Raw genomic sequence first — 27931 nt, 5'->3', positions numbered from 1 at the left:
ATGGTGGAGCGGGGAGACGCGGCGCCGCTGCTGCGCTGGGCCGAGGGCCCCGCGGTCTCCCCGCCGGCCGCCCCGGAGCCGCAGGCTGGAGGCCGGGGCTGGGGCCGGGGCCGGGCGGCCGCGGAGCCGCCTGGCAGGCGGGAGCCCGAGGCGCCGGGGGCCTCCGAGGTGCTGCTGCAGCCGGGGCGCCTGCCGCTGGGCGACGTGGAGGAGGACCAGGTGGTGGCCGTGTTCGTGGTCACCTTCGACCCCCGCTCGGGTGAGAGCCGCTCCGGGGCCGGGGGCGCGGAGAGGGTCGTCCCCGGGCGCTGGGGGGGCGGGGAGGGGCCGCTGCGCGCGCACCCGCACCCACACACCTGCACCCCCACCCCGCCCGCGCGGCACCCTCGGAGCAGGGCTGAGTGCCCCCGCGGGGTCCCGGCGCGGGCCCCCCGGCTTTGTTCCCCGCTCGCCGCGACCTCGCGCCCCCCACCCCCCGCCCGCCCGCCCCCCCCCGCGCCCCCTCGCGCCCCCTCCGCGGCGTTTGCGCCCCCGGGGAGGGAGGGTTGGGTCGGGGCCGCCGCACACTGGCTTTTGTTTTCTTGGCCCGCGGGGCTGAAGGGTTTTCCCGGGGAGAGGCGGGCCGCCCCCCAGGTGAACTCCGAGGCCGCCCGGAGCTGCCTGTTCCCCGCGGGCCGCCCCCCGCCCGCTCCTCCGCCGGCGCCGAAACTTTCCGAGCCGCCAAGTTCACTTTCTCCGGCTGCGTTATTGGGAGGGTGGGGGCGGGAGCCCCGGGGCGGGAGGGGGACTGAGCCGGAGCCCGGTTGTGGGAGCCTCCTCGGGCCGGCGCTCCCGGGGTCTTTGCAGAACTGAAAGGGTTTCTCGCTCGCCCTTTAGCCCCCGGGACGCGCGCGCCCTGGGGAGGTGAGCGGCGCGGGGCTGCGGAGTGAGGGACGGGGCTGCTCGCGGGGCGCGCGGGCGGCGGGCAGGGGCGAGGGGGTGTCGCGACCCGCCCCCTGCCCTGGGCCCTGGAGGGGGGCGCGCTGCCTGCGCGGCTCTCCCGCTCTGGAGAGCCCAGGTGTGGCTTTTGTCCGGAAGGCCAAAGAAATTGCTGGAATGTGCAGCGCCTGTTAGTGAAGAAAAAGATTTTCCCCTTCCAGGAGTTCCCTTCCTGGGCCCCCAAGGAGGGGCGTAGAGCCCCCTGGTGAAGAGCTCGGTGGGTGGGTGCCCTGGAGGGAAGAGGCCCGGATCTTGAGATGGGGGTTGGGAGGTGGCAGGAGATGCGGCCGGCCGGGCAGGGTGACTTGACTTGGGTCAGGGCTGGTAAACCAGCAAGACCCAGGAAGACTTAGCCACAGGGAGTGGGGAGAGACTAGACCTTTCTGACTAGGACTTCCTCCCCGGCCCACTGCCAAAGGTTCGCAAACTTTTTTGATGGTGACCCACCCTCTGAACTTAATGTTAAATCACCACCAAGACACCCCTGTGCGCTCATGCAATAGTCCTGACCCTTCCTCCAGTGCAGTGCAACCTGGGATTTCCTATTCCTCAGAAAATCATTTTCTGCCCATCACAGCTGCTGGTTGACTCCCATATGGCTGGGACTCCCAGATACCAGTAGCTTGAAAAACACTTTCTACCCTTCCTTATTGCTGGATAAAAACCAAATACTTGGTTACTAATAATATTCCTTATGCCTCATCCGCCACAGCCCAAGAGATGCCAGCTTGATATTCCTTATGGGAAGTGTTTAAGAGCAGCTAGTAAAATGGAAGCACCAGCAGGGGCTGACAGAGCAGTGGGGGGCGATGTGGTACCCCGAAGGGGAAGGAGAGAAAAGGCACCAACCACAGGTGGAGGTGATAGAATTGAAGCCATGGCAGAGCCTGGACCCGCCTGGTGCCCGTCAGTCACAGCTGACGCAGATTTGTGTCTGTGGAGAGTGTGTGGGTGATGCACGTACTCACAAGGGTGTGAGCGTGCGGTGATTTTCAGATTCAGGTGAGTGTGGAAATAAGGCGTCACTGAGGCTTGGATACCTCCTTTCTGCAGGCTTTTTACCAAAATGGTGTTTCATCGAATTCTAATCATCACCCTGTCCTTTGCTTACACACCCAATTTGGGCATGAGCAAACAGATCAGGGATGTTTAAGGTGGAAATGTTAACTGGCCAATAAATGCCCATATCTGAATTGTCTTTCTGGCGTACCACACTGCTTGGACCTCTGCCCCCTCAGTTTTCATCATTAAATCTATCCAGGGAGGGCCTCCCCGGTGGCGCAGCGGTTGAGCCCTGGGTTGCGAAGCTGCCCACGGCCTTTGCAGCGCCGGTTCGATCCCTGGCTGCTCCCTGGCCACCGGAGGAGGGTCCCACATGGCGCGCGGACCTCTCCTGCCGCCCGCTGCTCCCCTCAGCAGAGCAGTGTGCTTCGGTCCTTCTGCCTGCTCTGCTCCCCGCTCTGGGTCTGGTGAATTCTCTCACCCTCCCGCGCTTCTGACTGTACCCAGTGCTTGTATAAATAAATAAAATAAATCTTTAAAAAAAATAATAAATCTATCCAGGGAGTGGACAGGAGAAAAGGGGGTGGGGGTAAGGGAGAATGTTTTACACTTTGGTTGCTAGTTGGCTGGTTTGTTTTGGAATGGAAGTTGTTTCCTGCCCATAAATTTGTTTCTCTCTCTGGTCATGTATCCCAGTCCAAAACAATACTTTGCATTCTTGAGAAACATTCTGATGGTATCTGTGTACGGCAGAACTACATGGTACATCTCAAAGTAGAAGATGGAATGGGTGAGTGAATGATCGAAGGTGTTCTCAGGCTCCCAGGCCTCACAGGTTAGCACCAAACCAACCTCAGAGGGTGCTGGCGCCAACTCGGTGTGATGGCGGAGGAAGCCGAGGGCTGGAGAGGCGGTTGCCCATAGAGCTCGATGCCTCAGGGGGCCAGACTTCTGTCTCCTGGGGTTTGTTCCTTGGCTCTGCCGGGCACTGCTGTGGGATCTCCGTCCACCGAGACTTGGGCTCTTCCTCAGCCCATGTGGCCAGAAGCAGTACAGTGAGTCCTGGCTGCTTTACCAAACTCAGCACATCGCAGGAAGTCGGTGCACAGGAGCGCTGCGCTGGTGTTCCCTGTCCTGGCTGTCGGTGGTCTCCCCACGCCTCCCACCTGTGTCCTCCATTTCCCCGTGGGCTCCTCCCTTCTCCCCAAGCTTTCCCTTTTGGCTTACGGCCTAGGCCATGAGTACTTGGTCTTCCTGTACGCTGTGGGTGGGAACTATTGAACTAGGCATGTGTCCAAATCTGTGTGTGTACGTGTGTGTGGATCTGGGGGTGGGTGGGGGGAGGCTGGAGGGGGAATCCCAGCTCTGGTGCATGTGTGAGGGCTGAGTGGTCTGTGCGTGAGCACGGGCACGCACACCCAGTGGTGCCAGACGGGTGTATGGGAATAAGGTCAGTTCTTCATGCGCTCAGGGACCAGTTTGGGATAGCTGGGTTGGGCCTTGGGAGGAAGAATCAGAGAAAAGGGGAGAAGCATAAAGAACGTAATTTTCATTGGCCCCGTGGTTGCAAGTCCGTGGCGGTTGGGTTTAGACTGACACGAGGACGAGAGACTCAGGACACTCTCGGGCTCGATCCCATGCACAGGCTCTCTCTGGAACACGGGTGCCTAGGACGGCAGCGCCGGCCGTCTGGGCCACAAAGCCCCTATTGAAAGCAGGCCCAGATGCTAACTGCAGGCGGGCCAGGGAGGCTGGCAGCCAGACCGTTGCTCGTCCATTGTATCCAACCCATTATTTAGGGCCTTGATTTTTTATTTTGTTCTTTGGGTTTCTAGTAAAATTTTCCTTCCTCTGCTCTTTTGTCATCCTTGGAAATCAGCCTGTTCCTTCCTTACTCCGCCCGCTCCTGCCTGAGGGGATGACAGCTGCCCGCTGTGTGAGGAGGCCCTGCAGGTGGGCATCCAAGTCACACCTGCAACGGCCTCAGTAGATGGTTTCTTTATAAGAGATGCACTTTGAGCTGCTGTAGTTTCCCCAGAGTCACCGTGTCTGGGGAAAGTTGCCACGCTGTGTGGGTTTGGACTGGGACAGCTCAGACGAGAAGGGAATGGGTGGAGGGGAGAAGAACCTGATGGGGTTTTTTAGATGTCTGTCGCCTGCCTGGGGATGAAAACCCACCTGTTCCTCCCTCAGCCTCCAGCGGGCATCCAAATTACACCTACACGCCTATTTAGTTGGTGCATCTAAATGCTGCTGTATTTGTGTCAAGTGAGTGTACTCGCGAACGCGCACAACTGATTTCTTATGGCCGTTGCATCCTCATGAAGCCCACAGAAGACAGGTGTTTGAAATCATGAAGATGGTGGGGGCAAGCTTAACCTGGAGCGCCGCCCAGGTCATCTGACTTGTGCAAATAAGAAAAGGCTTCGGCTGTGGGCGGGAAAGCGACCAGGAGGGAATGGAATGGAAAACTGGGTGCATACATTTGAGATGTAACGACAGACCTAGAATGGCCAGCTCCAAGATGGGCACGGCCAGCTCTGCTGGCCAACGGGAACACATCTCTAGATTTGTCTAGTTCCCATCAGATGTCAGCGGAACACAATTGTGGTTAATTTCATTAATAAGCTGCTGGCCAAAGCTTTCCCGGCTGTTGGTGATTCACCTCCTTGCGGTTTGCAAGGGGAAATCAGCTGGTCGCCATCTGCTGTGAGTTCTGTTTCTTCTCAGTCTGTGTTGAGGCGGGTAAGAGTGGGAATCCTAACACCTGCCAGTTAGTGCCCACTCTGTACCAGGAACTATGCTAGAGGCTCCGGACCTTGTCTCTTATTCTGCCAACCAGCTTCACTGCACCAGTGAGAAAAACAGATGCCCAGAGCTGTTAAGTCGCCCTAAATGGCATGGCAAGGGGGGCAGAGCAGAGAGGGCAACCGGCACGGCCCGTCTCTGGTGCTGGCGCCTTCCCCACGCCACTGTCCGGTGGAAAATGATACGGGGTCTGGGAAATGGAGGGTTTTTTTCCATGTAAAATTAATGCATTGGAATTCAGCCACGGAGAGGCATATGGCTGACTTGCCACCACCTGGATTCCTTTCCCCGGCTCCCTCTTCCTTTGCGTTGGCTAGTCCTCCTGAAGTGGTTCTAAGCGTGTTTAACACCCAAAGTCAGGTGACGTGGGCTGTTTACTTTTTTGCCTTTGGAGGCTGAACCAGATCATCTTTTGAAGTCTCCTCCATCTCGGGGTTCAGTGGCCCCCTACTGAGGTAATTATGTAGAGGAAGGCGGTGGTGGGGCCTAGAGCACCCCTGGATTCTTGCCTTTGTTCCTAAGACAGGATTAAATTAGGGCATAGGTACCTACTGATGGAAGAAGCTGCTGGAAAGACTTGGGGCCACGTGGGAGGCTGGGGAAATTGTACAAAGCTTCACCCTCGATGTGCTGCAGACATTACTTCAGAAATGAAGACCTCGAGAGGGTGCTCATGACTGGGGCCACACAACCCCGAGAGCGAAGGAAGAAGGAAAGTCACACATTTCCACTGCAAAGAGCTTGTTCGAGAGCATTCTTTCTGGATACCTGAGCAGTTAATGTCTGCTCTCCCTGGAGAAACAGGGACCGATGAAAGCCAAATATATCTCAGGGTATGGGCATTTCATTTAGACAGGAGTAGAGGACAGAGCCCCTGTGTGCGACAGGACAGAGCGTTGTACCGCCCGGCATAGGAGCTTACGCAGCATCAGCCCATAGCGCCAGTATGGTAGATGACGGGGTTCACATCCCTAAGTCCACAGCCAGAGTTCTGACCATCCCCAAGTCCACAGCCAGGCCCTCGGGCTACCCCCGGCTCACTGACCAACCCAGTCGTCTGTTGGTCCAAGTTCCTTAAACAGGATGTATTTATCTTTACATGACCCAGCCCTGCGCTGCCAACTTATGTCATGCCTGTATTTATGGAAAGGCTGGCGGAATGCACATGGCACAGTCGCCACACCTGCTCCCTGCGTGGGCCGGGGGACCCTTCTCAAGAGTTGTCTTTGCTGCTGGAGGCAGGCAGGGCCTGTAGGTACCTGTGATTCCCAGGGCAGGCCCAGCAGGGCGACTCTGACTACCCCTGGGATGGACCCTGCTGCTGAATTCCTCCAGGCCCCAGCGCCTGGCTGTGTTCCGGAACACAAGCTGATGATCCTTGGAACAGGGACAGAGAGTGAGCAGACTGCCCTCGGGCGGGCACTGTGCAGGGTGAGGTTTTCCTGGCATGAAATGACACTCCACCAGGATTGTGATTTTTTTTTTTGCAAAAGCACTTTCCTTTAAGTCTCTCCAAGTTTCCTATGTAAGCTGGCTTGCAGTTTTTGAGAAGTGTGATGTTTCTGTGAAAGGATGACCTCTGGCCTCGGGGCCACTCCGGTTCCCTATTTAGGTGCATTGTCTTACGATTTTTCACATCTCTGTTGTTTCAAGTATGTTCCCCAATTTGTGTGTGGAAATTTTTTAGACCTCAGCGAAGTTGAAAACTGTCATCAAAACCTCTCCATTCTTCTCTGAGCGTCCCCAATTTGTTTACCTTTTGCCACATTGGCTTCATCCTTTTGCAGTCAGTTCTGTTACCACATGACAGAGGCGCTCTTAAAATCACCAGGCTACGAAAACGAAGCAGTAAATGGCACAGGACATCCGGGAACAGAGCGGGGAGGGGCCCCACATTCCGAGACATTGGTGACACATTAAAAAAAGATAGGAAGCTGTCTGCAGCCTCTGCAGGGCAGGTTCGATTCCTAGCTGGCCAGGGAGATACCCACATGGCGCAGCAGACCTCTCCTGCCTCGCCCGCTGCCCCCCTCAGCAGTGCTTTTGGTCTGTCTGTCTGTTCTGCTCCCCACCCTGTCTCTGGTGAATCCTCTCACCCTCCCACGCCTCTGGCCTGTACCCCAGCTCTTGTCTAAAAATGAATAAATCTTAAAAAATAAATAAATAAAATAAGGCACCTCATACAAATGGCAGGGCAGGTTTATATCGCTTAAGTGGGCTGTATGGGTTTACATGGCATCAGTACTCAAAAGGCCGCACCTTGCCTTTGAAAGAAGCTGGGGTTTGCATAGGGAGCTGGTAGAGGTAGAGCTGAGTCACTGGGCAGGAAGGAGGGTGGAAGGCTGAATTCCAGGAACAGCAGCAACACCACCCGGCTCAGCCCACATTGAACAGAGGTGAACGTTTGATGAGGTGTGAGTGAGCTTGTGGGTTCCTCCATCACTCGGGATATACGCCCCATGAACCGTTCCCCCGTGAGCCTTGTGCTGGAACTCACACACTGGCAAACCTCAAATTCCCGGCAATCAGACGGTTCCCTCATTGAGCAGCTGCTTGGGAACAAACCTGGCCAGGGGGAAGGCAGGATGATGTAGAGAGACGCATTTTTCCCCAGAACTCTTTGAAAGTTAGTTGTGGGCATCCTTCGCGTTTCATGTCTACATACTTCAGTATCAATCTCATAAGAAAAAGAGCATTTCCCTACATAACCACATCATATGACTGCCCGCGGGTCATTAACCTTTTCATTCACCGGTGATCTTTTTAGAATTAATGTTTCATTTTTATTAAGGTGCAGTTGGCATATACTCATCTACCTTATTGGACGACATCATGACTTGGTAGATGTGGGTATGGCAAAGGACTGGAACTCTGGTTACCACCGTCCTCACATATTGTCAAAGATTTTTTTTCTTGTTAGAAGAATTTGTCAGATTTACTCTCAGCAGCTTTCATATACACGAAACCGTGTCATTACATAAAACCACCCTATTGTACATCACATCCCCAAGACTTGTCTTATATTGGGAAGTTTGCATACCGTTTGACTCCTTTAAATACATTTTGACAAAGATTTAGAGCAGTTTTCAGTTTTACAGAAAAACTGAGCAGAAAGTGTGGGGAGTGGGGCCTCCCTGCTGGTGCAAGGGGTTAAGATGCAACCTATGAAGCTATCCACAGCCACTGCAGCATGAGTTTGATCCCCGGCAGGGAGCTGCCCACATGGCGCAGCAGACCTCTCCTGACTGGCCCGCTGCTCCCCCCAGCAGTGTATTTCAGTCAGTCTGCCTGTTCTTTTCCCCGCTCTGTCTCTGGTGAATCCTCTCACCCTCCTCACCTCTGGCCTGTACCCCAGTTCTTATGTGCATAAATAAATAAATATTTTTTTTAAAAAAGTACAGGGAGTTCCCATGTACACCCCTATCAACTCCCCCTCTTAGCATCTTACATTAGGGTGGCGTTTCTGTTACAGTGGATGAGCCAATGTCAATACATTATTATCAGCTAATGTCCCTAGCTGATTTTAGGGTTCACTCTGTTGTGTATTCTGTGGGTCTTGAAAAATGTACAGTATTATGTAGCCATAGCCATGCATCCTGAGGAACAGTGTAACTGCCCGTTAGCGCCTCTGTGCTCCACCCACTTTACACCCTGATCTTTTTCTTGTCTCTCTAGTTGTTCCTTTTCCAGAATATCACGTGGTCACGATCATACAGTATGGGGCCTTTGCGGACTGGCTCCTTTTACTCTGTGGTGTGTCCAGTTCCACCACGGCTGGATAGTTCATTTCCTAGTCCTGAGTAATAAGTCACCATATGGCTGTCCACGGTTGGTTTATCCATTGCCAGATTAAAGGACATCTTAGCCAGTTTTAGGCAGTTTGGACTAAAGCCGTAGATATCCACGTGCAGGCTTTTATGAGGATATAAATTCAACTCATGGAGTAAATATGAAGGTGCATCACCAGACCTTATGGTAGAAGTGTGTTTAGTTTTTTAAATAACTGCTCAACTGGGGCTCCCTGGTGGCACGGGGGTGAAAGTCTCAGTGCTATCAAGCGATCACCAGCCACTATAGCACGAGTTTGATCCCTGGGCAGGGAGATACCCACACAGCGCAGCAGACCCCTCCTGACTCGCCCGCTGCTCCCCTCAGCAGTGTATTTCAATTGATCTGTCTGTTGTGCTCCCCACTCTGTCTCTGGTGAATCTTCTCACCCCCTGCACCTCTGGCCTCCACCCCAGTTCTTGTATGCATAAATAAATTTTAAAAAAACCTGCCCAACTGTCTTCCAAAGGGCTGTCTTGAGGTTGCATTCCCACCAGCCACGCCTGGGCATTCCTTGCCAGTATTTGGTGTTTTTGGAGTTTTTGATTTTGACCACTATAATATTGTGCAGTACTAGCTCATTGACATGGTGTTGGGGACCTTTTCATGTGACCATTTGTGACCTGTTTTTCTGCGTTGGTGGCGCATCTGCTCAGATTGTTTGCTCATTTTTTTTTTTTAATTGGGCTGGTTGTTGTCTTAATGTTGAGTTTTACGAGTTTTTTCATGTGTTTTGGATATGAACCCTTTATCAGATATATTTTTACAAATATTTTCTCCCAGCCTGTGGCTTGTCTTTCCACTCTCCTAATCATGTTACTGATCAGAAGCTTTTTATTTTGATGATGTCCAGCTGAGCCCTTTTCCCCTTCATGGATCATGCTTTTGGCATTATGTATAAAAACTCACTGCTAAACCCAAGATCACTTAGATTTTCTCCTGTGTTACCTTCTAGAAGTTTTACAATTTTGCATTTTATATTTAGATATACTTTCTAAATTCAGTTAATTTTTCTGAGAAGTGTGAGGTCTGTGTCTTGATTGATTGATATTTTGCATGTGGATGTCCAGCTATTCCAGCACCATCCATTGAAAAGACTTAACCTTTTCTCCATCGTCTTTCCTTTGCACTTCTGGCACAGATCAGTTGATTTTATTTGTATGAGTCTATTTCTGAGCTCTCTGTTCTGTTGCATTGATTTTTTACTGTAACCTTTTGCCAACACCATATTGTCTTTCTGCTCAGTTTTTCTGTAAAACTGAAAACTGCTCTAAATCTTTGTCAAAATGTATTTAAAGGAGTCAAACGGTATGCAAACTTCCCAATATAAGACAAGTCTTGGGGATGTGATGTACAATAGGGTGGTTTTAGGTAATGACACGGTTTCGTGTATATGAAAGCTGCTGAGAGTAAATCTGACAAATTCTTCTAACAAGAAAAAAAATCTTTGACAATATGTGAGGACGGTGGTAACCAGAGTTCCAGTCCTTTGCCATACCCACATCTACCAAGTCATGATGTCGTCCAATAAGGTGATCACTGTAGTTTTTTATACTAAGCTGTGTTAGTCTTCTAACTTTGTTTCTCTCCTTCCCTTTAAGGCCTGTTTTAGGAACTACACACCTCCCCCTGGCTGCATCCCATCGGCCGGGATTTCCCTGTGTAGCTGCACCTACTTACAGGAAGGTCCTGAGAACCATAGTCAATGTTTGGAAAGCCACCTGCCAAATTAACAATAGAAGGTTCTATTTTCTATAAGAGGGAAAGACTGGATAGTGAGGGTTCACTCGAAGCTTGTTATATACTAGCATTTCTAAACAATAAAAAAAGTCTTTTATAGTGTCAGTCCCTTGATGCTCCTTGAAAATATGTTTGTTGGCCAAATAATTCTGGAAACATTCAGCTCTGTGTGATCTCACAGATCCACAATGCAGAGCAGCATATTTAAGGCTCTGGACGTTCCACAATAATGTGTCTGTCTTTGTTTAATGTTGCAGAATTTGTCCAAAATCCCCCTTTTAAAGTTTTAGTTTTCACAGAAGCCTTATTAACAAAAGTGTTGGGCATCAGTAATGTAGGCTTCTCAGCGTGCTGTGATGCAAATGTCTATGGCAGTTCTGCTTCTAGGGATGCAGCCACAGGAGAGAGTGAGTGGTGTGCCAGAGTTTAATCAGAGAAACAACCGCAAGGAGACATGGAGGCCTTGGTTGCAGGCGTGTGATCTCACACAGTTTGGGGAGCTGGTTAGACAGTGTGTGTGAGACTGTTGTCTCACATCTGGTGGTTGCGTTTGATGCCCACTGGCTGTAAGAAGAACATAATATTGGGAAGGAGAACAAGTAGAACTCGGGAAGGTGAATGGGCCCTGGGTCATCTCTGCACCTCCAACCCGAATGGTCTTGGTTTCCTGGTGCAGCTGATGCAGCTGATGTGAGAAATAAACTCACACTTGGCTGAAGAGTCAGAGACACTTTAAGAGGATCAGGCGGAGGTGAATCCAGCATCCACATGCTGGGCTGCGGCTGTCCACCCTCACCCTCTGTGGTCAGGAGCCTGTAAATAAGCAATCTTCAGTGAGCTGCCTGATGCTGTATGCAGGCTTTCCGACATGAACACAATGTGGTCACCTCTTGACTTCTGTCTTCCCAGTCTAAGCTGAAAGCACATAAAGGAAGAAGTTCTGAGAACTCCAGTTGAGCCCCCCAGGTCCATGCATTACAAAGCCACAATGCATTCACTAGACACAGGTCCAGGGCCTGGGGCGGTTAATAGCATTGCTGTTTGTAATAGCTTCAAACTGGAAATAAGCTTGATGTGCACCTGCAGTTAAATAGATCAACTGTTAATACATGGGATGGGAATAGCAAATGAACACATGCTTGTGACATGCGTCAGCATGGATGGATCCTGTAAAAAAAATACTGAGCAAGAAGAAGACAAGAAAAAGAATACAAACCAGGATTGCATCTCTGTAAATTTCAAAAGCAGCAAAGTCGCTTTGTGATGTTAGAAGTCAAGCTAGTAATCCAGTAATAATCCTGTCAGCTGGGCAGTTTAGATTTGCGTACTTTCGATGCTTGTTCTTCAACACAAAGTTTAACTCAACTAAAGTTGTCTCGAGCAGTTAGAGACAGGCCAGTCTTGAGGAAGGAAGCTAAGTTAGAGCGGCAGAAGCCAGTGAGGAGCGGTGTGAGGGAATCGAGACAGTAGATGCTGGTTAGGTGGCTGAGGTGAGGGCACTGTGTTGACACTGGCCTTCTGCCACAGGCTGTGCTTTGCTGCCATCATGAAGGGTTAGGACCTGTACACAGAGGACCAAGCAGAGGCACTGACCTCTGGGGCTCACCTGCAGAATCAGCCACAAGGCATGCAGGAAGGATCAGGGTTCTGTAGATCTGGGGAGGAAGTTCCTAAATCCCCTAGGTGTCTTGATGCAGAAAGCCACTGGACTGTGGAGGCAGGAGACATGGGTGGATGGTAAGGGGGACATACAAGCATGTGGGGGCACTTGGTGCTCAAAACCTTACCCTTATGCCTACCCTTCCCTCTTTCAGGGTGCAGCATACTTTTTCCTGTCTTTAACCCTGACGGACACAACAGCACGCAAACCTTTCTGGTTTTTACTAACCTTATTTCTGTTGTTCATGCTTTTTATTTTAGCTCAATGATTAGTTGGTTGGATTCATGATTCTTCTCTTGGATATACACTATTGACAAGTGCCCAGGGCTATGGAATGTGGGATTAGATGAGCCTCTCTGAGGTCTGCTGTGTTAGGAGCTGGGTTGTGACTAGGTAGACCAGACATGGAGACCTCTACTGCCCCACCGAATTTGAAAACAGCACTGTCTGGAATTACTGCTGTGTTGAACATGCCTAGGAGCATAGGATTTCAAGTATCGATGAGAAGTTTGTGCTGAAGTGAAATCTCACAAGGAACTTAGTATTTTTACTTTGAAAAAATGTTGAAAAATGTTGAGAACACTCTCTCAAGCCTGCTTTTGTTCAGTTCTCTGACTTCCCCAGTCTGATGGATTGTCATTGCTCCATTATAAAATCACCCGTCATCCTCCGCCATAGCACTTGCCCTCTGGACTGCAATGGCCGCTCTCTTTGTGTATCCATATGCTGAGGTCAGGGACTATGTCTTTTTTGTTGTTGTTGAATTTTTAAAATTGAGGTAACATTGGCTTACAACACCATGTATGATTTAGGGGTGTAGGATCACATCTTTTCAGATCTGTGTTACCACACCCCCCACCAAAGTACCCATAACCCACCACCACAGTCCACTGGGCCCTCCTCGAAGCCTCCATTCTACAGCCAGGTTTCTAAAGTTTGTTTTGGTTTAGTTTTGTCTGCCCCCTTTTTGTTTTTTGGGTTTTTTTTTTTTTTTTGATTCTTTATATTCCAGATGGGAGTAAAACCATCTGTTATTTGTCTTTCTCCTTCTGACTTATTTGGCATAGCCTAATCCCCTCCAGTTCCATCCATATTGTTGCAATTGGCAAGATTCCCATCTATCTTTTTAATAGCTGAGTAGCATTCCATTATGTATTTATACCACATCGTTCTCTCTAATCCACTCATCTTTGTTGGGCTCTTAGGTTGTTTCCACCACTTGGCTATTGTAAGTAGTACTGCAGTATACAAGGCATGCAGGTTTCCCTTCAAATTAGTGGGGTTTTTGTGTATGTGTTCTTCAGGGAGATAACTAAGAGGGGAATTGTTGGATCATATGGTAAATCTATTTTTCATGTTTTGAGAATCCTCCATTTCCTTTTCCCTACACGGCATTCCCACCTGAAGTGTAAGAGGCTCCTTTTTCTCCACATCCTCGCCGACACTTCTTTCTGGTCTTTTCTGTGTGGGCCCTTCACGAAGGGACTATGTCTTACTTGGCTTTGTAGCTCCAATGTCTAGCTCAGTAGAACTCAGTCATTAATGATGAGCGAATAAGCTCCAAAATTCTGGAAACAAAGAACCTATGTGAGCCTTCAAGCAGGGAGTCATTTGGGAAGAGATGAGAAACTTAGCAGTGCCGCACAGATCAGAGAAGTAGGCAGAGAGCTAAAATAGTGTCTGTCGTGGGAGTCAAGAACAAAAAGGCAAAATTTTTGAAGGGCTATTAAATGCCACAATAGAAGTCAATGAAAATAAAAGGGATTTGTGATCTGTCCATCATTGGTGGCTGTAGAAAGAACAGGAAGCAAGATCTCAAGGGGGTAAGGAAAATACAGCATGAGAAAATGGGGGTTGAGGATAAAAAACACCCATTTGGAATTAAAGCCAGAAGAGGAAGGAGATTTGGAAGTGACTGTCAGGGCCAAAGTCCGCAGCTCCTTGGAGAATTGTTGACTTGAAGGCAGAGGTCACAGAGCCCCTGGCTGCGTGCCCGCCCTCTGCCAGTAGGGGGCGATGAGCTGAGCCGCCTGACCCGGGGTTGAGTCAGTGGCCAGTACTCAGGGGGAGGCCACCAGAGCTCAGCCCTGCCCTAGGCACTTAGCTTCAAGTGGTTTTGCACCTTTTAACGCGAGTCCTTGCTTTCCTGCAGGAAACGTGGTGGAGTGGTGCCTGCCTCAGGATGTCGACCTTGAAGGGGTTGAGTTCAAGTCTATGGCCAGTGGGTCCCATAAAGTTCAGTCTGATTTCATGTAAGTACAGGTCTTCTCTGCACACCTCCTCTCCCCACACACTTTCCCAGTGCCTTCCCCGCAGATCTGCAAGAGGTGTGTGTCAATGCCCTGACAACGTATAGGGAGGGAGTAGGAGCAAAACAAGGGGGGTGGGAATTATATGGGGACTATAACCAGGATGAAAATGCATACATTGTGCAAAAATGAAAAATGATGTGAGAAATATATAAAATTAAAAAAAATAATAATATAATATATATAGTTTGGGGCTTCTATTAACTTTCTCGCAATAGGGTTCTTCGCTTCCATTAGGTTTTCAGTGAGTTTCATGATCCAAAAAAGGGAAGAGCTGCTATGATGGCAGAGGGTCTCTCTCCGAGAAGTGATCGGACCTCACTCCAGGAATGACTGGGTTTTCAGTTTGGGCTAATTTAGATATTTATGAGCTAAAACTTCCAGTTTAGCTGGAAGTTCCAGTATTAAGGGAGGCTCATTTATAGTCCTGTGTAACCAAGGCTTGCAAGGAGGCGCTAGCAGAGAGCAGCTCAGGGTGCAGGCGTGGCCGCATTCTCCTCATTGGGCTGGAACGAGACTGATAGAGGAGTGAGAAAGGGGAAGGAAACCAGGGGGCCGCCTGGTCATGTCCTCTGTTCAACATGAGAGACTCAGGAAGGGCGGACACTGTCTACACGCCTCAACCAGAGCTGGTCCTAGTTGGGCCTGACACGAGCTCAGTTTTGGTTTTGGTTCTCCCATCAAGTCATGGGCTGTTGTGCAGGAGACAGACACCGAGGTGGGCCCAGCAGTGTGGCCAGCTTGCCAGAGACCAAGCCCCGGCCCCAGCTGGACACCCTTGGCGAGTCCACACTGTCCTAGAGCCTCTGTTGTCACCTCTGTGAGGCGCAGTGACCTGGACCAACTGTCCCTGAGGGTCCAAAAATTTGCTTGCAGGCAGCTATTTCCCCTGCAGAGCCTCGGGCATGGCTGCTTTTTTGGGCTGGGGCTGCATCTTCTCATAGGCAAAGACAAAGCACCACAAAACTGCCTGCCCCCCATTTCAAAATGTGTCCCCCACTGCCGACGTCGAGCCTGCTGTGGTCTGCTGCAGCTATTTCCGGAAGGGGCCCTTCTTCGGCCTGGCCTGCTTCGCCAACATGCCGGTGGAGAGTGAGCTGGAGCGCGGCGCGCGCATGAAGTCCGTGGGCATCCTGTCCCCGTCCTACACCCTGCTCTACCGCTACATGCACTTCCTGGAGAACCAGGTTCGGTACGTGATCGCGGCCCAGCGGGTCGGGGGCCAGTCCTCTGGGGGTGGTGGGGAGCCCAGACGGTGCCTTCCCAAGATGGTCCATGGCTACGGTGCAGGACTCGGCTGCTGGACTCTCCGAGCCCCCCACATAGTCATTCTACATGATCTCACAGGGCGGGGGGCGCTGTCGCTTTCGGTTTCTGTTAGCATTTTCATTTCATTTCATTAAGTCATTTGTCTTTAATATTGTTTCATTAAATAATGGCTGACACGCATCAGTAATTCATAATAAAATAAGCAGCAGCTCCATCCTAGCCCAGGTAGGCGCTTCTAAACTTCTTTTAAACAAGCACCTGCTATTTGGGGTAATCGGGAGGGAATTTTTACCAGAAGCCACACTATTAGATATTTCTTTTATTCTTCATTATGCAAGGAATCTAATTTCATTTCCGATTCTGAGGGGGGAAATATCTATCCTTAATCCCTGAAGCATTGTTTTAGGAAATTGTCTCTTTTTTGGTGTGTGTGTTAAAAAATGTATCATTATTCTAATTCTTACGTAACATAATTTTTCTTGATTATCATCTTTGAAAGAACATGAGCTTCATTGTTTGGGGCAGAATATGCTTATCATTTAAAAATGTATATAAAAGTATAAATGAATTTTAAAAATCTCCCAAATCCTAACAGAAATCTCCATTGTTAATATTTAGCGGCTGTCACTCTAAAATAGACGTAATTTTATAAAAGTAGGATTGAAATTTTTGAAGATTTAATTTAATCAAGCACTAGACTACCGTAATGAAATATAACACATTTAATTTTACTTGCCTATGACAGAGGAGAAGGGTAAGTGACGCTGAAGGAGTTGTCAAACTATACATGACTTTTTTTTTTTCACAATAAGATAATCATTTTGTGAACTGTTCCTCCAGCGTGAAGGAAAAGGGTCTTGAAAAGGGTTTTCTTATTTTTTTCAAGACATATTCACTGAGGCACATGAGTCTTAGTGGTTGGTGTTCTAGATTGTGTTTCAATGACAGACCGAGTCTAGTATTACCTTGAGGACATGTCTTCCCAGCTCTTCTTCCCATCGCACATACCAGTTTTTATAGATTGTGAGACTTACTGCGCTTAGTTCTGTAATCATCATCCCCACAGCTCGAGAGTCTACGATTACAGATTGACAGTCACACGTAGGGCTTGACTGGCAGGCTGCCTTCCCAAGTTCTTTATTTTTTAAAGATTTATTCATGCATACAAGAACTGGGGTACTGGCCAGAGGTGTGGGGGGTGAGAGGATTCACCAGAGACAGAGTGGGGAGCAGAACAGGCAGATGGCTGAAATCCACTGCTGAGGGGAGCAGCAGGCGAGTCAGGAGAGGTCTGCTGCACCATGTGGGTAGCTCCCTGGCTGGGGATCAAACTCGCACTGCAGTGGCTGCAGACAGCTTCATAGGTTGTGTCTTAACCCCTTGCGCCACCAGGGAGGCCCCCTTCCCCGAGTTCTTGACTTGAATTATTACCAGGTTGGTTGGATTTTGCCATCAAGCACTTTTCTTTCTCCATGGAAGTATCACTGGTCCCGTCTTCTCTGAGATCGTGTATGCTTAACTTACTTTACTCTCTTTACTTCAGATTCTAGAATCTTCCTTCCTTTAAGGATGCTATAAATGCTGCTCTGGGTGTTCTGATACTGGTTGTTTCAGAGAAGTCTCTTCAGTTTAGATACCTGCAGAGCCTTCCTCTGTGGTGTTGCTGAACTTTATTGGGGGGGGGGAGAGATGGGGAGGGATAGTTTGTCCTTTTTAATCTTCAGATAAGTCTTGTTTTTTATTTCAGGAACCTTTCCTTTTATGATAAAACATTCCGCTTTCTCATTCCATTTATTTTTCCCCAGGAGCACCAGTATGCATACACAGTTTCTCTCCATTGTCCTCCATGTTTGTCATTTTGATGGTGATTTTAATGGCTTTGTAATGCTGGAGCTGTCCCATAAATTGACCTGATTATTCCCTGTGGTTGAGCATTTAGTGTGATTTTTTTAATGGCTTCCCTACATGTTGGGACTGTGGTGAACACCAGTATGCATGTCATTTTCTGTATTTGAAATGTTTCCTCAGTTTTGCATCTCAGAAGCATTATGGAGTAAAAAAAACTGTACATTGGGATTCTGACTCTTGAAAACAATTATTCCTATTGAGAAAATTCCCTGAATAAGCAGTACATTCTCATGGTTCAAAAGCCCAAACTTAAAAGGTTGGATGCTGTAAGTTAGGTTACTAGGTAAAAGGCAAGAACAGAGGACCCAAGATACGATGATAGAAGATTCTCTGTCATGTAAGAGTCACTAGTCCCTCACAGTGATGGAATTCTGCTGAGAGGGGATGCAGCCTGCTTGTCCTGGAGGGCCGTGTACACCTTGTCTAAACCTTTCTGCTCTCTAGAATCCCCTTGTCCAGCTTCCCGTGGCTCTGGCTTTGTCCTCCAGAAGGTTCTTTATGCATTTTCTCCCATAAAGCACTTCTGAAGTGGGCATTAAGGAATTTGTGCTTCTCCGTTGAGGCTGTATGGCTTTCCAACATGTTTTCTGCTGGCATAGATTTGAGGATCTAGTGGTTTCTTTGAAGGTTGAGAAGCCTAATTCTTTCATGGGCCAGGCAGATGACAATACCAGATCCTTCCAAAGCTGAACAGGTTTCTTGTCTGTGGTTTCCAGGAAAAGTATCCACTCACAAAGATCTCATCTGGGTCTTAATTTTAAAGTCCGTATATTGTAGATTAGTTCCTGGTCTGTGTTCTTGGCCTGTCCATCTTTTCCCTCATTTTAATGACGACTATCTTGAGGTCTACTCCAAAGCTTATCATGTCTGGCCAAGAGAGCTTCATAGAGGATTTGAGAGAAACTCTTTTGTCCTACTTTAGGAGTAGAGGGGCAATTATTTGTCCAGTCCTGCAAGGTCCCAAATGATTAGAGACTCAATTTCTATTGCAGAACTCAGAACACACTGCCCTGTGTGTTCCTTCCAGTTTTGCATGCAAACTGGCCAACTCTTGCCTATTTTCACCTTACTATTAGAGGAGCCACTAAAACCAGTAAGGAGCAATCAATATTTTACTTCCAACTGCCTCCCCTAAAGTTGCTAGTTCAGATGACACAAGCCCTACCCTCCCATTTATTTTTCTTTTTGGCTACAGTATAACAAGTGTTTCCCTGCTGTCCAGACTTCAAGATCTGTTATGCCTTCCCTTGCCAGCTGCTAGGCCAGTGCTACAGTGTGGCGTTCATACTGTATCACTTCAAGGTATCATTTTTTGAGTGCAAGTCCAGTAGCTGTAACAAAGAGACCCAAACCACAGTGACTCAAACAAGACAGAAGCACAGCCGGGAGGAAGCAGTCTGGAATGGGTGGTGGTTCTGTCCCACTGGAGAATCCTTGGACCCAAGTCTCTCCGTCTTGTATCCTGATCACCCTCATCCCCATGGTAGAAATGGACTCACCATCACCAGGTCACTGTCACAGGGAAGGACACAGAATTCCCACAAATCGAATGGGTGCTTCTGCTCCCATTCCTTTGGCTGGTTCTGACTTACCAGCCACAACTGGCAGCCAGGAAGTTTGGGAAATGTCTTTAACTGGATGGCCATGTGGTCAGCCCTTAACTAAAGGAAGAAAACAGTTTTCACCCTTGGCATAAAATGAAAAACGCTTCATCCAGTTCCCACATCCATTCAGTAATCCCAGTAGTCACTGTTAGTTCCTCAGGTGTCTTTCCACAGTCAGTGTATGTGTGTGTATACAAATACAAATAAATATTTTTATTTCCTCCCTTTGCAGACAAAAAGCAGCCACATGTATACATGGTGTCTTGCATCTTGCCTTTTTCATTCAATACACATGAGAGAAAATATGCTCAGATCAGTACACAGAGTTTCTCCATTAGCGCTTCTGGTTGTTTTGCATGTCCCGCGTAGAAGAACTAGACTTTCTTTATCAAGTGTCTTATTGATAGACATTCGGTGGCTTCCAGTCTCTTGCTGCTCTGAAAATCCATGAACAATATCATTTCACACATGAGCAGGACATACGCACATTGAATTTCCAGGAATGGAATCGGTAACTCAAAGGGTGATGGATTTGTCATGATAACAGATACGGTCAAATTGCTTTCCATGGAGATTGCACCATTTTTCACACCCAGTGATGAGGCAGGCAGGCCTGTTCCCTCCAACTCAACAATAAGATTCTTGGCACTCAAATGGGTAAAATAAATAAGATTTGAATCATTTGCAGTTCCTTTTCTGAGAAATTTTGATTGGTTGCTGGCCTTTTCCTGATTTCTAGGAGTTCTTTGTATAATGAGGAGATTTGTCCTTTGTGACACAGACTGAAAATGTCTCCACTTGGTCATCTTTTGACACGGCTTATTTGTCATGCAGATGATTTTCTTCCTTGAATGCGTTGATCTTTTTATGGCTCCTAGATTTCGAGCCCTTGAAGAAGGGTTTTCCAGCGTGGTGACTGAAGAGGGCTGAAGGGACTCATAGGAAGGAGCAGAGGAAAAGAAAAAGACAGTGCGGTGAGCTCAGCCACTGCAGGCCTTCCCATGTCATGTGTCTTGGTCAGTGTCCGTAGATGACCTGGTGGTTTCTTAACGGCTACGTCCTTCTAAATAGATCTCCAGGAAGGCCTCTTTCTGCATCTCCTTTTGAAGACCAACCAACTTCTGCATCATGTCTAAAGGTCTTCCAACAATGTCAGTTTTGTTTTAATTTATGTTTGTGGTTTATTGCAGTCTTGTTTATTGCAAAGTCAACAGTCTGTTTAAATATTGAGGGTTCCCCCCGACTGTTGTTTGACATTTATCCAGGAGCTGCTGTTCTGTTCATAGCCTATATTCTTTGTTACTGCCTTCTTCTGCTCCATGGCCAGTGAGATCTTAGGCTTTCAGAGAAGCTAGCTTTTTGCCTAAGATACTGCTCTTCTAGGGAGCTTTGCTCTAGAATCTTGCCCCATGTACAGCATTTTTAATATCATCAAATGGAAAAGACAGCTGAGTAGCAAATCAACAGGCGAATCAAATGAAAAATCATTCCATTTCATACAGTGCCCTGGATAACGCCCCATTCATGTCGGACATATGGTATTAAAATACTATTCAACGATTCTTATTGTTGTTGTTGGGGTGTTTTTTTAGGGAAATTAGGTCCTCACTAAAGCACCTCTGAACTCAATCATCTTTGTCACTTAGTGATAATCAAACTTTCACCACGTATCCCAGACGAGTATCTGAAATCTCCCTTCTCAGAATCGTCTCACACCCCATGGTTACGTGGCTTTTCCGCCCACCACCTGACACCTGTCAGAAGGAGAGACAGGATCGTGATCACACACGCCCAGCGTTATCCCGAAACTGCCTCCTTGGGCAAAGTGTGAAAGGGAATGTGCAGAACTGTGACGTGAGAGCGCTGCCTCTTAGGGGGGAGCCGTTCCCAGTCGTCTTCTGCTGGTATAAAGCTGGTTTTTTCCTCTAAAGTGTAACGTGTCCCGAGGTCTCACCTGCCCCGAGTCTCCCCGACTTGCCGGCTGTCTCCCAGCCTGCTGGGTGCTGCAGGAGAGCCGGGAAGGGAGGCCCCTCATCTTCTGGGAGGGACTGAAAGGTGCCCCAGCCTGTGCCAGACACTTGTTCTGCTTCATCCATTGACTCCTCACAGTAAGACTGAGGAGGTGCGAGTATCTACACGAAGGAGAAGGAGAAGGAAGGCAGGTGGAGGAAAGTAGAGCGACCTGCCCGAGAGCTCACGTGGCGCTGACGTCGGGAGCTGGAGTCCCTCTGGAGAGGGGTTGGCGGGCCAGCGGCCAGCGGCAGTATGGACTCTGAGCAGTTTGTGAGAGAGTTTGGGCAGGCCAACGGTGCCAGCTGGGAGATTGCCTGCTTTCAGCCCTCGTCCACCCAGGGCGAGCTCAACAGGACCCTAGAGATCTTTAGGGCGCATGGGCCCTGACCCTTAGCGTCAGCCCCGCGGGCAGGCAGCCCTGCCCACTGTGCTGTGTGTTGTGTGCCGTGCAGACACCAGCTGGAGACTCCGGGACATTACTCTCATCTGGCTGCCTTCTACGAGGACAAGAAAGGGGTGCTCCACCCGGGGCCGGGGAGAGGCGGCAGCCTGCCCCCCGTCTACTGGCTGCCCTCCATCCACCGTTACATGTACCCCGAGATGAAGGTGGGTCGCCTGCTCTTTCTCTGTCCTGGGTGCTGTTCTCTGATGACTTTGTTTTTTAATGGAATAAAGAATGCACGTTTTGGACTCATGCCCAAGGCTGCTTTGGGATGTGGCCTCAGCGTTTGGGTTTTCTTAAAACAGAAGGCAGCAGTATGCTTTCTAGAAAATTCTTGCTAGAATTCTTGCTAGGCCGGCCAGTTCATGCGCACAGATGGATTTGGTTGTGTTACTGCTTCAGATAGTTTCAAGCCAGCCACTCGAAACAGAGAGGGCGAGTTGATGGCCAGGTGTGAAATTCCTGTCCCGCGATAACCTTGATAAATATTTTTACACGTTTTATTGAAGCAGGGACATTAGTCGCTGCAGCACGTGGTTCTACATCAGCATCTGTTTACGCTACATCCTGTTCACCGTGGCGAGTCTCACTCCCTCCTGATTATCTTATTGTGTATTTTTTTCCTGATGAACTTTGCTCTGTGCTAGAATATGCTTGTGTACAGTTAACGAGACACATGTACAGTTGTGTACAGTTAACGGGCAGAGCGTGAGGAGGGAACAGAGATGACTGTGAGCAGAAAGCTGAGCCCCAGTGGGGCCAGGAGTGAAAGGAGGACTCTAGAAGGCGTCCTGGAAGAGGAGTGGTCCCCGGAGCATCTGTCCCTTTGAAGGGGGGCTGTGCGCTCAGGTGCAGGGGGCTTGAGTGGCAGTGGTGCCACAGCCCATCACCCCGTCAGCTCCTCCTGTGAGTAGACATTCTGCAGCGAGCTCCAGCAGCCACAGCACCCTCCCAATGCCTTCTTTCATGCCTATTTTACAGATAAAGGCAACTGGGTTTGTAAAGGCTCCGGGACTTGCTTAAGTCCTGAGAGCCGGCTGGAGAGGGAGGGAGCCTGGGCCTAATGAGGGCCTGGTGCACAGCCAGCGCTCGCTCGGCCCCTCTGCCGCTCTTGCCGAGGGGAGAGCAGCAGGCGAGTTCAAGACCTGAGCACACACACTTGCTGGGACTGAACGTTTCCATCAGCTGTCCGGAGGGGAAAGTGGAAGGCTGAAGTGCAGAAGGGAGCAAGGGAGCCTAAAGACCAGCAGTGCGGGCAGCGATTTCGTTACCTGCTGCTGCATCACAAATCACCCCCGATATTATTCTCTTGCCGTTTCTGGGGGTCAGGAACCCAGGCTGGTCTTACGTGGGTCTCTGCTTCACGGTCTCTTGTGCCCCTGCTGGGGGTCAGCCAGGTCGGGGTCTCATGTAAAGTCTCAGGTGGGGAAGCGCCCGCCTCTGAGCTCCCCAGATGTCGGGAGGGTTGAGGTCCTTGAGGGCTGGGGGCTGGGTCGGGGGGGGGGGGGGTGCCCTGGTGCGGGCCCTGCGCACTGTGCAGTGGCCTCAGTGCCATGGTCCACCTGGAGCGCTCACGGCCTGGGCGTCACGCCTGTCTGCAGACGTGCCCTCGGCCCTCCCAGGGGTGACGAGCTCTGTGGCTTCTGACATTCAACCGGGGGTGGCTCTGAAGTGCTGGCGGGGCCCCTGGCTGGTGCCGTCAGGCTGGCAAATGGCAGAGCCGGGCCTGGATTTTCCTGGTTCTGCGCTCCTGCTGGTCGGCTGGGACACCCAGGGCTCTGCAGCCCGGAGGCTCCAGGGCTCCATGCCTGGGGGCAGCAGGGCAGGAAGGAGGGGGCGGGCCAGGACACACGGGTATTGAATCTTCTAGCAAAGGCCCCTAACCAGCCCTCCCTTCCCCTCCCTTCCAGATCACACACCCAGCGGGCTGCATGTCGCAGTTTATCAAGTTCTTCGGAGAACAGATCCTCATCCTCTGGAAATTCGCCTTACTTCGAAAGCGCATTTTGATATTTTCTCCCCCTCCCGTGGGCGTCGTGTGCTATCGAGGTAACTAGAAGCTGAACATGGGGCTCTCGCTAGGTTCCCAGAGCAGAGGCTGCTCGGGCCTTTCCACCGCGGAGCAAGCTGAGAGGCGTTGGGCCCTCGAGAGGGTCTGGGGGATTCAGCCTGGCCCCCCGCGGGCCCCCCCAGACATGGTGGGTCCGTGTTTTAGACCATGGACCCTGGGGGCCACGCAGCTGAGTGGGCTGACGTGTCGGTAGTCTGAGAGAAGCATCTGGATGGTGGGTGCCAGACGGTGGGTGCGCGATACAGCTGAGAGAGAAGCAGGAGGAGGCGGGTGCCTGCCGCGTGGAAGCGTCTGTCACGTGTGAGGCCGTCCCAGAGGAAGAGGCGCGGAGGAGGAGATGGTGGCCCCACCAGGCAGGGGACGGGGCGGGGGCACACAGCCTGTGAGGCCGTCATGACGCCGGGCAGGCCTGAGGTAGAGGCTGGAGACTGAGAAGGGCCGTGCTGCTCTCCTGCCCATGGCCTCCCTGGGGAGGGGCGTGTGGGGACGGGCCGCAGGCGGCGACAGGGAGGTGGAGCAGAGGGAGGAGCAGGCCCCGGGGGAGGCGGGGCTTTGAGAAGCGGGGAGATCACCAGCGCCCATTCTGTGAACAAGACCAAACGTGTCTCTTGCGTTTGGTAAGATGTCATTGGTAGGACCTTGAGGAGATGAGGTTCTCCCTGTTGCAGCCCTGGCGGGGGTGTCTGAGGGTGGGTTTTTCTCATGGCCTTTGGAGTCCGTGAGGCCCAAGGGAGAGAACAGGATGTGTTGTCAGCACCGAGCTCTAACCCGAGTGGCCCGGCCGCATCGCCTCCACCTCCTACCCCAGCGTCTCAGGACCCCAGGAGCTCCTGGCCCTCAGCTCCAGGACAGCGCAAGGCAGGGCCCCCGCAGCATCCTTGGGGGCTGCTGTTCTGCAGAGGCGGCCGGCGGGCTCGGGGAGGCAGGCCCGGGAGGGGCGCACCGTTCCCCACTCGCCCTTCTGCCGCAGTGTACTGCTGCTGCTGCCTGGCCAACGTGTCCCTGCCCGGCATCGGGGGCACCGTCCCCGAGTCCAAGCCGTTCTTCTACGTGAACGTGGCTGACATCGAGAGCCTGGAGGTAGAGGTGTCCTACGTGGCCTGTGAGTACGGGCCCTCCCCGCGCTGCCCTGTCCTGCCCAGCACCGCGGACAGCTCCCGGCCAGGTGGGGAGGGTCAGGTTCGTGCCTTTAGGGTCTTCCCTGGACCTTGGGCCTCACAGGCACCACGGAGAAGATCTTCGAGGAGAAGCGGGAACTGTACGACGTCTACGTGGACAACCAGAACGTGAAGACGCACCACGACCACCTGCAGCCCCTGCTGAAGCTCAACAGCGCCGACAGGGAGAAGTACCGGCGGCTCAACGAGCAGAGGTGGGGGGCGGGCCTGCGTGTGGGCGCCCGAGGCCAGCACACACTCAGATGTGGGGCGCCCCTGGGCTACTGCCCATAATGGGGCAGGCTGGGGTGGAGTGGCGGGGTCTCCCCAGTGGCATCACGCTGCCTGGAGCAGAAATGAAGGAAACCCCGTGTGGAAGCCGAGCCCCCAGCTCGCTGCCCTGCCAGGAGGCGGTGGGTGTCTGAGGGGTGCCTCTCAGTCGTGGCCTTTGGCATCTGAGGCCCAAGGAGAGAACAAGCATTAATTAAGCACCCGCGGTGGGTGCTGGCTTCGGAAGCACCATCTCCGTTAACTCTCTCCTTGGCTATCCTGAGATCAGGGGGTCACTTGGCGACAGCGCCGAGACCACGGGGTCCCTGCCGTCCCTGTTAGTGGACAGTTAGGAAGGGGTGTCACTTGCCTTGGGGTGGAAATAGCCTGGGGGTGTTGACTCGAATGTGTGTTCCTTTCCTGGCTCTTCCGCCGGGGGTCTGCTCTGGGTCACCCTTCTGGGTGGTGGCCGTGCGCGGCCCGAGAGCCTAGCCGGGCCTGTGCTCTCCTCCCCGCAGGCAGATGCTGCTGTACTCCCAGGAGGTGGAGGGGGACTACAACCCGTGCGAGGAGGACCTGTTCGTGCTGTGAGTCTGCCCAGGGCAGGGGCCAGAGCCTCGCCCAGGGGCCCCCGGGTCACCCAGGCGCTGCCAGGCCTGGCGCGGGCTCTAGCCAGCCGGCCGGAGCCGCGTGGGGTGTGCACGGGGTCCCCGAGGAGCTGGAAAGAGGCAGGGGGAGGTTTTTAAACCAGAGTGTCTTTCTGTCGGGTGTGACCCGCCCGAGCTCTGCCGGGCCTCAGGATTCAGGGGCGGCAGGTCCTGACGTAAGCGCTTCCTCCAGCCTCGCCGGCACCTCAGCCCCGATGTCACCCGCAGCAGCAGGCTGGGCCGGAGTGACCGGGCACGAGTGTGATGGGAACAGATTGGGGGGTAGGGGTGGGAGGTGCAGAGCTGCCATGAGAGCTGGTCTTGGCGGCGATGCTGGCGCTTGGCACCAAAATTTGAGCCAAGGAGCAGCACTGGACCCTGAGGAGGTGCCTGGCGGAGGCCTGGACTTGCTGTCTGTGGACGGGCCGGGCCTCAGCAGGACCCATCTGTAAATCAGTGACATTGAAGCCCTACTTTGTGCATCATGGATGATAAAAAGTGACAGAAGCAAAGGCCGAGGATGGTGGCGAGCTCTGCAGCCTCCCCCCCCCCCCCCGTGGGGCCCAGGGACTGGCACTTTCCAGCCCTTCCATCCCGGCCTCCTCACCTTCCATGGCAGCCTCTCCCTGAGGCTATTCAAATCCAGGGGGCCCCGCCCCCCTGTCTAGTCAGACCTCCCTTTGCTCCACGTTTTGCTCACCGGACGGAGCCCCCTGCGGTCCTCACTAACCTGCGGAGCGGAGCTGCGAACCACCCTTTAATTCGTACCGTTTTCTTTATTTTTAAAAAGAGAGTCTCTGAGCTTTGGCCCCCTTGGGAGCACGTGGAGGGAACAGCGTGGTTCGCGGCCACGCGGGGACGGTGCTGAGCACTGTTTTGTCTTCTCTGCCCCTTCCTTTCCTGTGTCCCGGCCTGCGAATGCAGGTTCTTCCTGGAGCAAAACAACCGGATATTTCAGACTCTGCTGGAGGTGTCGGCCAGCCAGGACAAGACCCTGACGGCGGAGCACGCGCGCGGCATGGGGCTCGACCCCCAGGGGGACCGCGGCTTCCTCCTGGACTTGCTGGAGGCCTACGGCATCGACGTCATGCTGGTCATCGACAACCCCTGCTGCACGTAGGGCCGGCGCCGGCGCCCGCGCGTTCCCCGGGCCGGAGGGCCTCGTGCTTACCAAGGCCACACGAAGGGATAATGGTTTCTACTTCCCAACAAATGTCACTTTCGCGATCTCCTTTCTTCCCTTCCTGGCGGTGAGGGGGTCGCCTTGGATCCGGGCCCTGCTGTGGCAGGACGCTGGGACCTGCTCCTTCCCACAGCTACTGCCCGGCTGGTCTTGGGGTTCTGAAAGGGGGTCCTCTCACCCCAAGGCCAGACATCGCCAGGCGCAGCCGAGCACCGGAGCCGCCGGGCGGCCTCCGCAGGGAGTCTGGCCGTGTTCAAGAGCGAGGCTCTCCTGTTTGGCCTCGGGTGTGCCTCGGCCCAAAGGCGGACGCTAGCGATGCCCTTCAGGGATTTTATCCCGGAAGTCTAGTTTGGGGATCAGATTCCTTTTCTTGTTTATCGGGGCGAATCTATGTCTTCTCTCGTCACTGGAGTCGGCCTCAAAGGGGGACCAGATGTCGCTGGCGCTCAGTACTAGCTTCTCTGAGGGTAGGGGAAGCTGCTACCCAGTGAACTGAAGATTAAAATCGTAGAGTGAATTCCGGGAACTTTCCTCCAAGTCAGGCAATGTGGCCCCGATGTAATACTCCCCTTTCTCTGAACCCCCTTCTTGTGGAATGGGTTGATGGACGCCTGAGGGCCGGCGGCGGCCCGGGACTTGCAAGCAAATCCATTGTCTCGCTGGGTCTCCTGTAAGGGCTCCCATGCCGGAGGCGTGTGGGCGTTGCCGAAGGGTGGCATTTGGGTGGCATTTGTTCTCGCCACCGTGGAGCAGGGGAGGGCCAGCAGGGCAGGGGGCAGGAGGCTGAGCAGCTTCACCTGGGTGAGCGCTGAGGGCGGTGCTCGCAGAGTCTCTAGATGGAAACAGGTTCACGGGATTTCCTCATCGCGCACGGACCCCAGCTGGTTACCTCAGAGGCCGGAGCCTGTTGAGACGGCGGGTGGCCAGTTTGGATCCGTCACAGACTTCTCCGTAGCAGAGACCACATTCCTCGGGTTGGGCTGGGGCCGCGGGTGGAGTGGATTCTGAGAGCGAGTTTGACAGTGCCTTCCCCCAGGACAGT

At 52.0% G+C, this 27931-nt stretch overlaps 1 protein-coding gene across 1 annotated transcript; it reads left to right on the top strand.

Moving 5' to 3' along the window:
- Nucleotides 1-26826, top strand: DENND11 (DENN domain containing 11; the record flags this gene model as incomplete). The annotated part of the gene is made up of 9 exons (XM_084230662.1): nucleotides 1-259; nucleotides 14169-14268; nucleotides 15359-15517; nucleotides 21572-21725; nucleotides 23472-23610; nucleotides 24603-24734; nucleotides 24854-25004; nucleotides 25578-25646; nucleotides 26631-26826. 9 exons carry the CDS (start codon nucleotides 1-3, stop codon nucleotides 26824-26826), a joined length of 1359 nt encoding a protein of 452 aa, XP_084086788.1.
- Between the last annotated feature and the right edge of the window lie 1105 nt (nucleotides 26827-27931).

Source organism: Talpa europaea, assembly GCF_964194135.1.
Source record: "Talpa europaea genome assembly, chromosome: 3".
NCBI lineage: Eukaryota > Metazoa > Chordata > Mammalia > Eulipotyphla > Talpidae > Talpa > Talpa europaea.
This window is presented reverse-complemented; position numbering and strand designations above follow the sequence as displayed.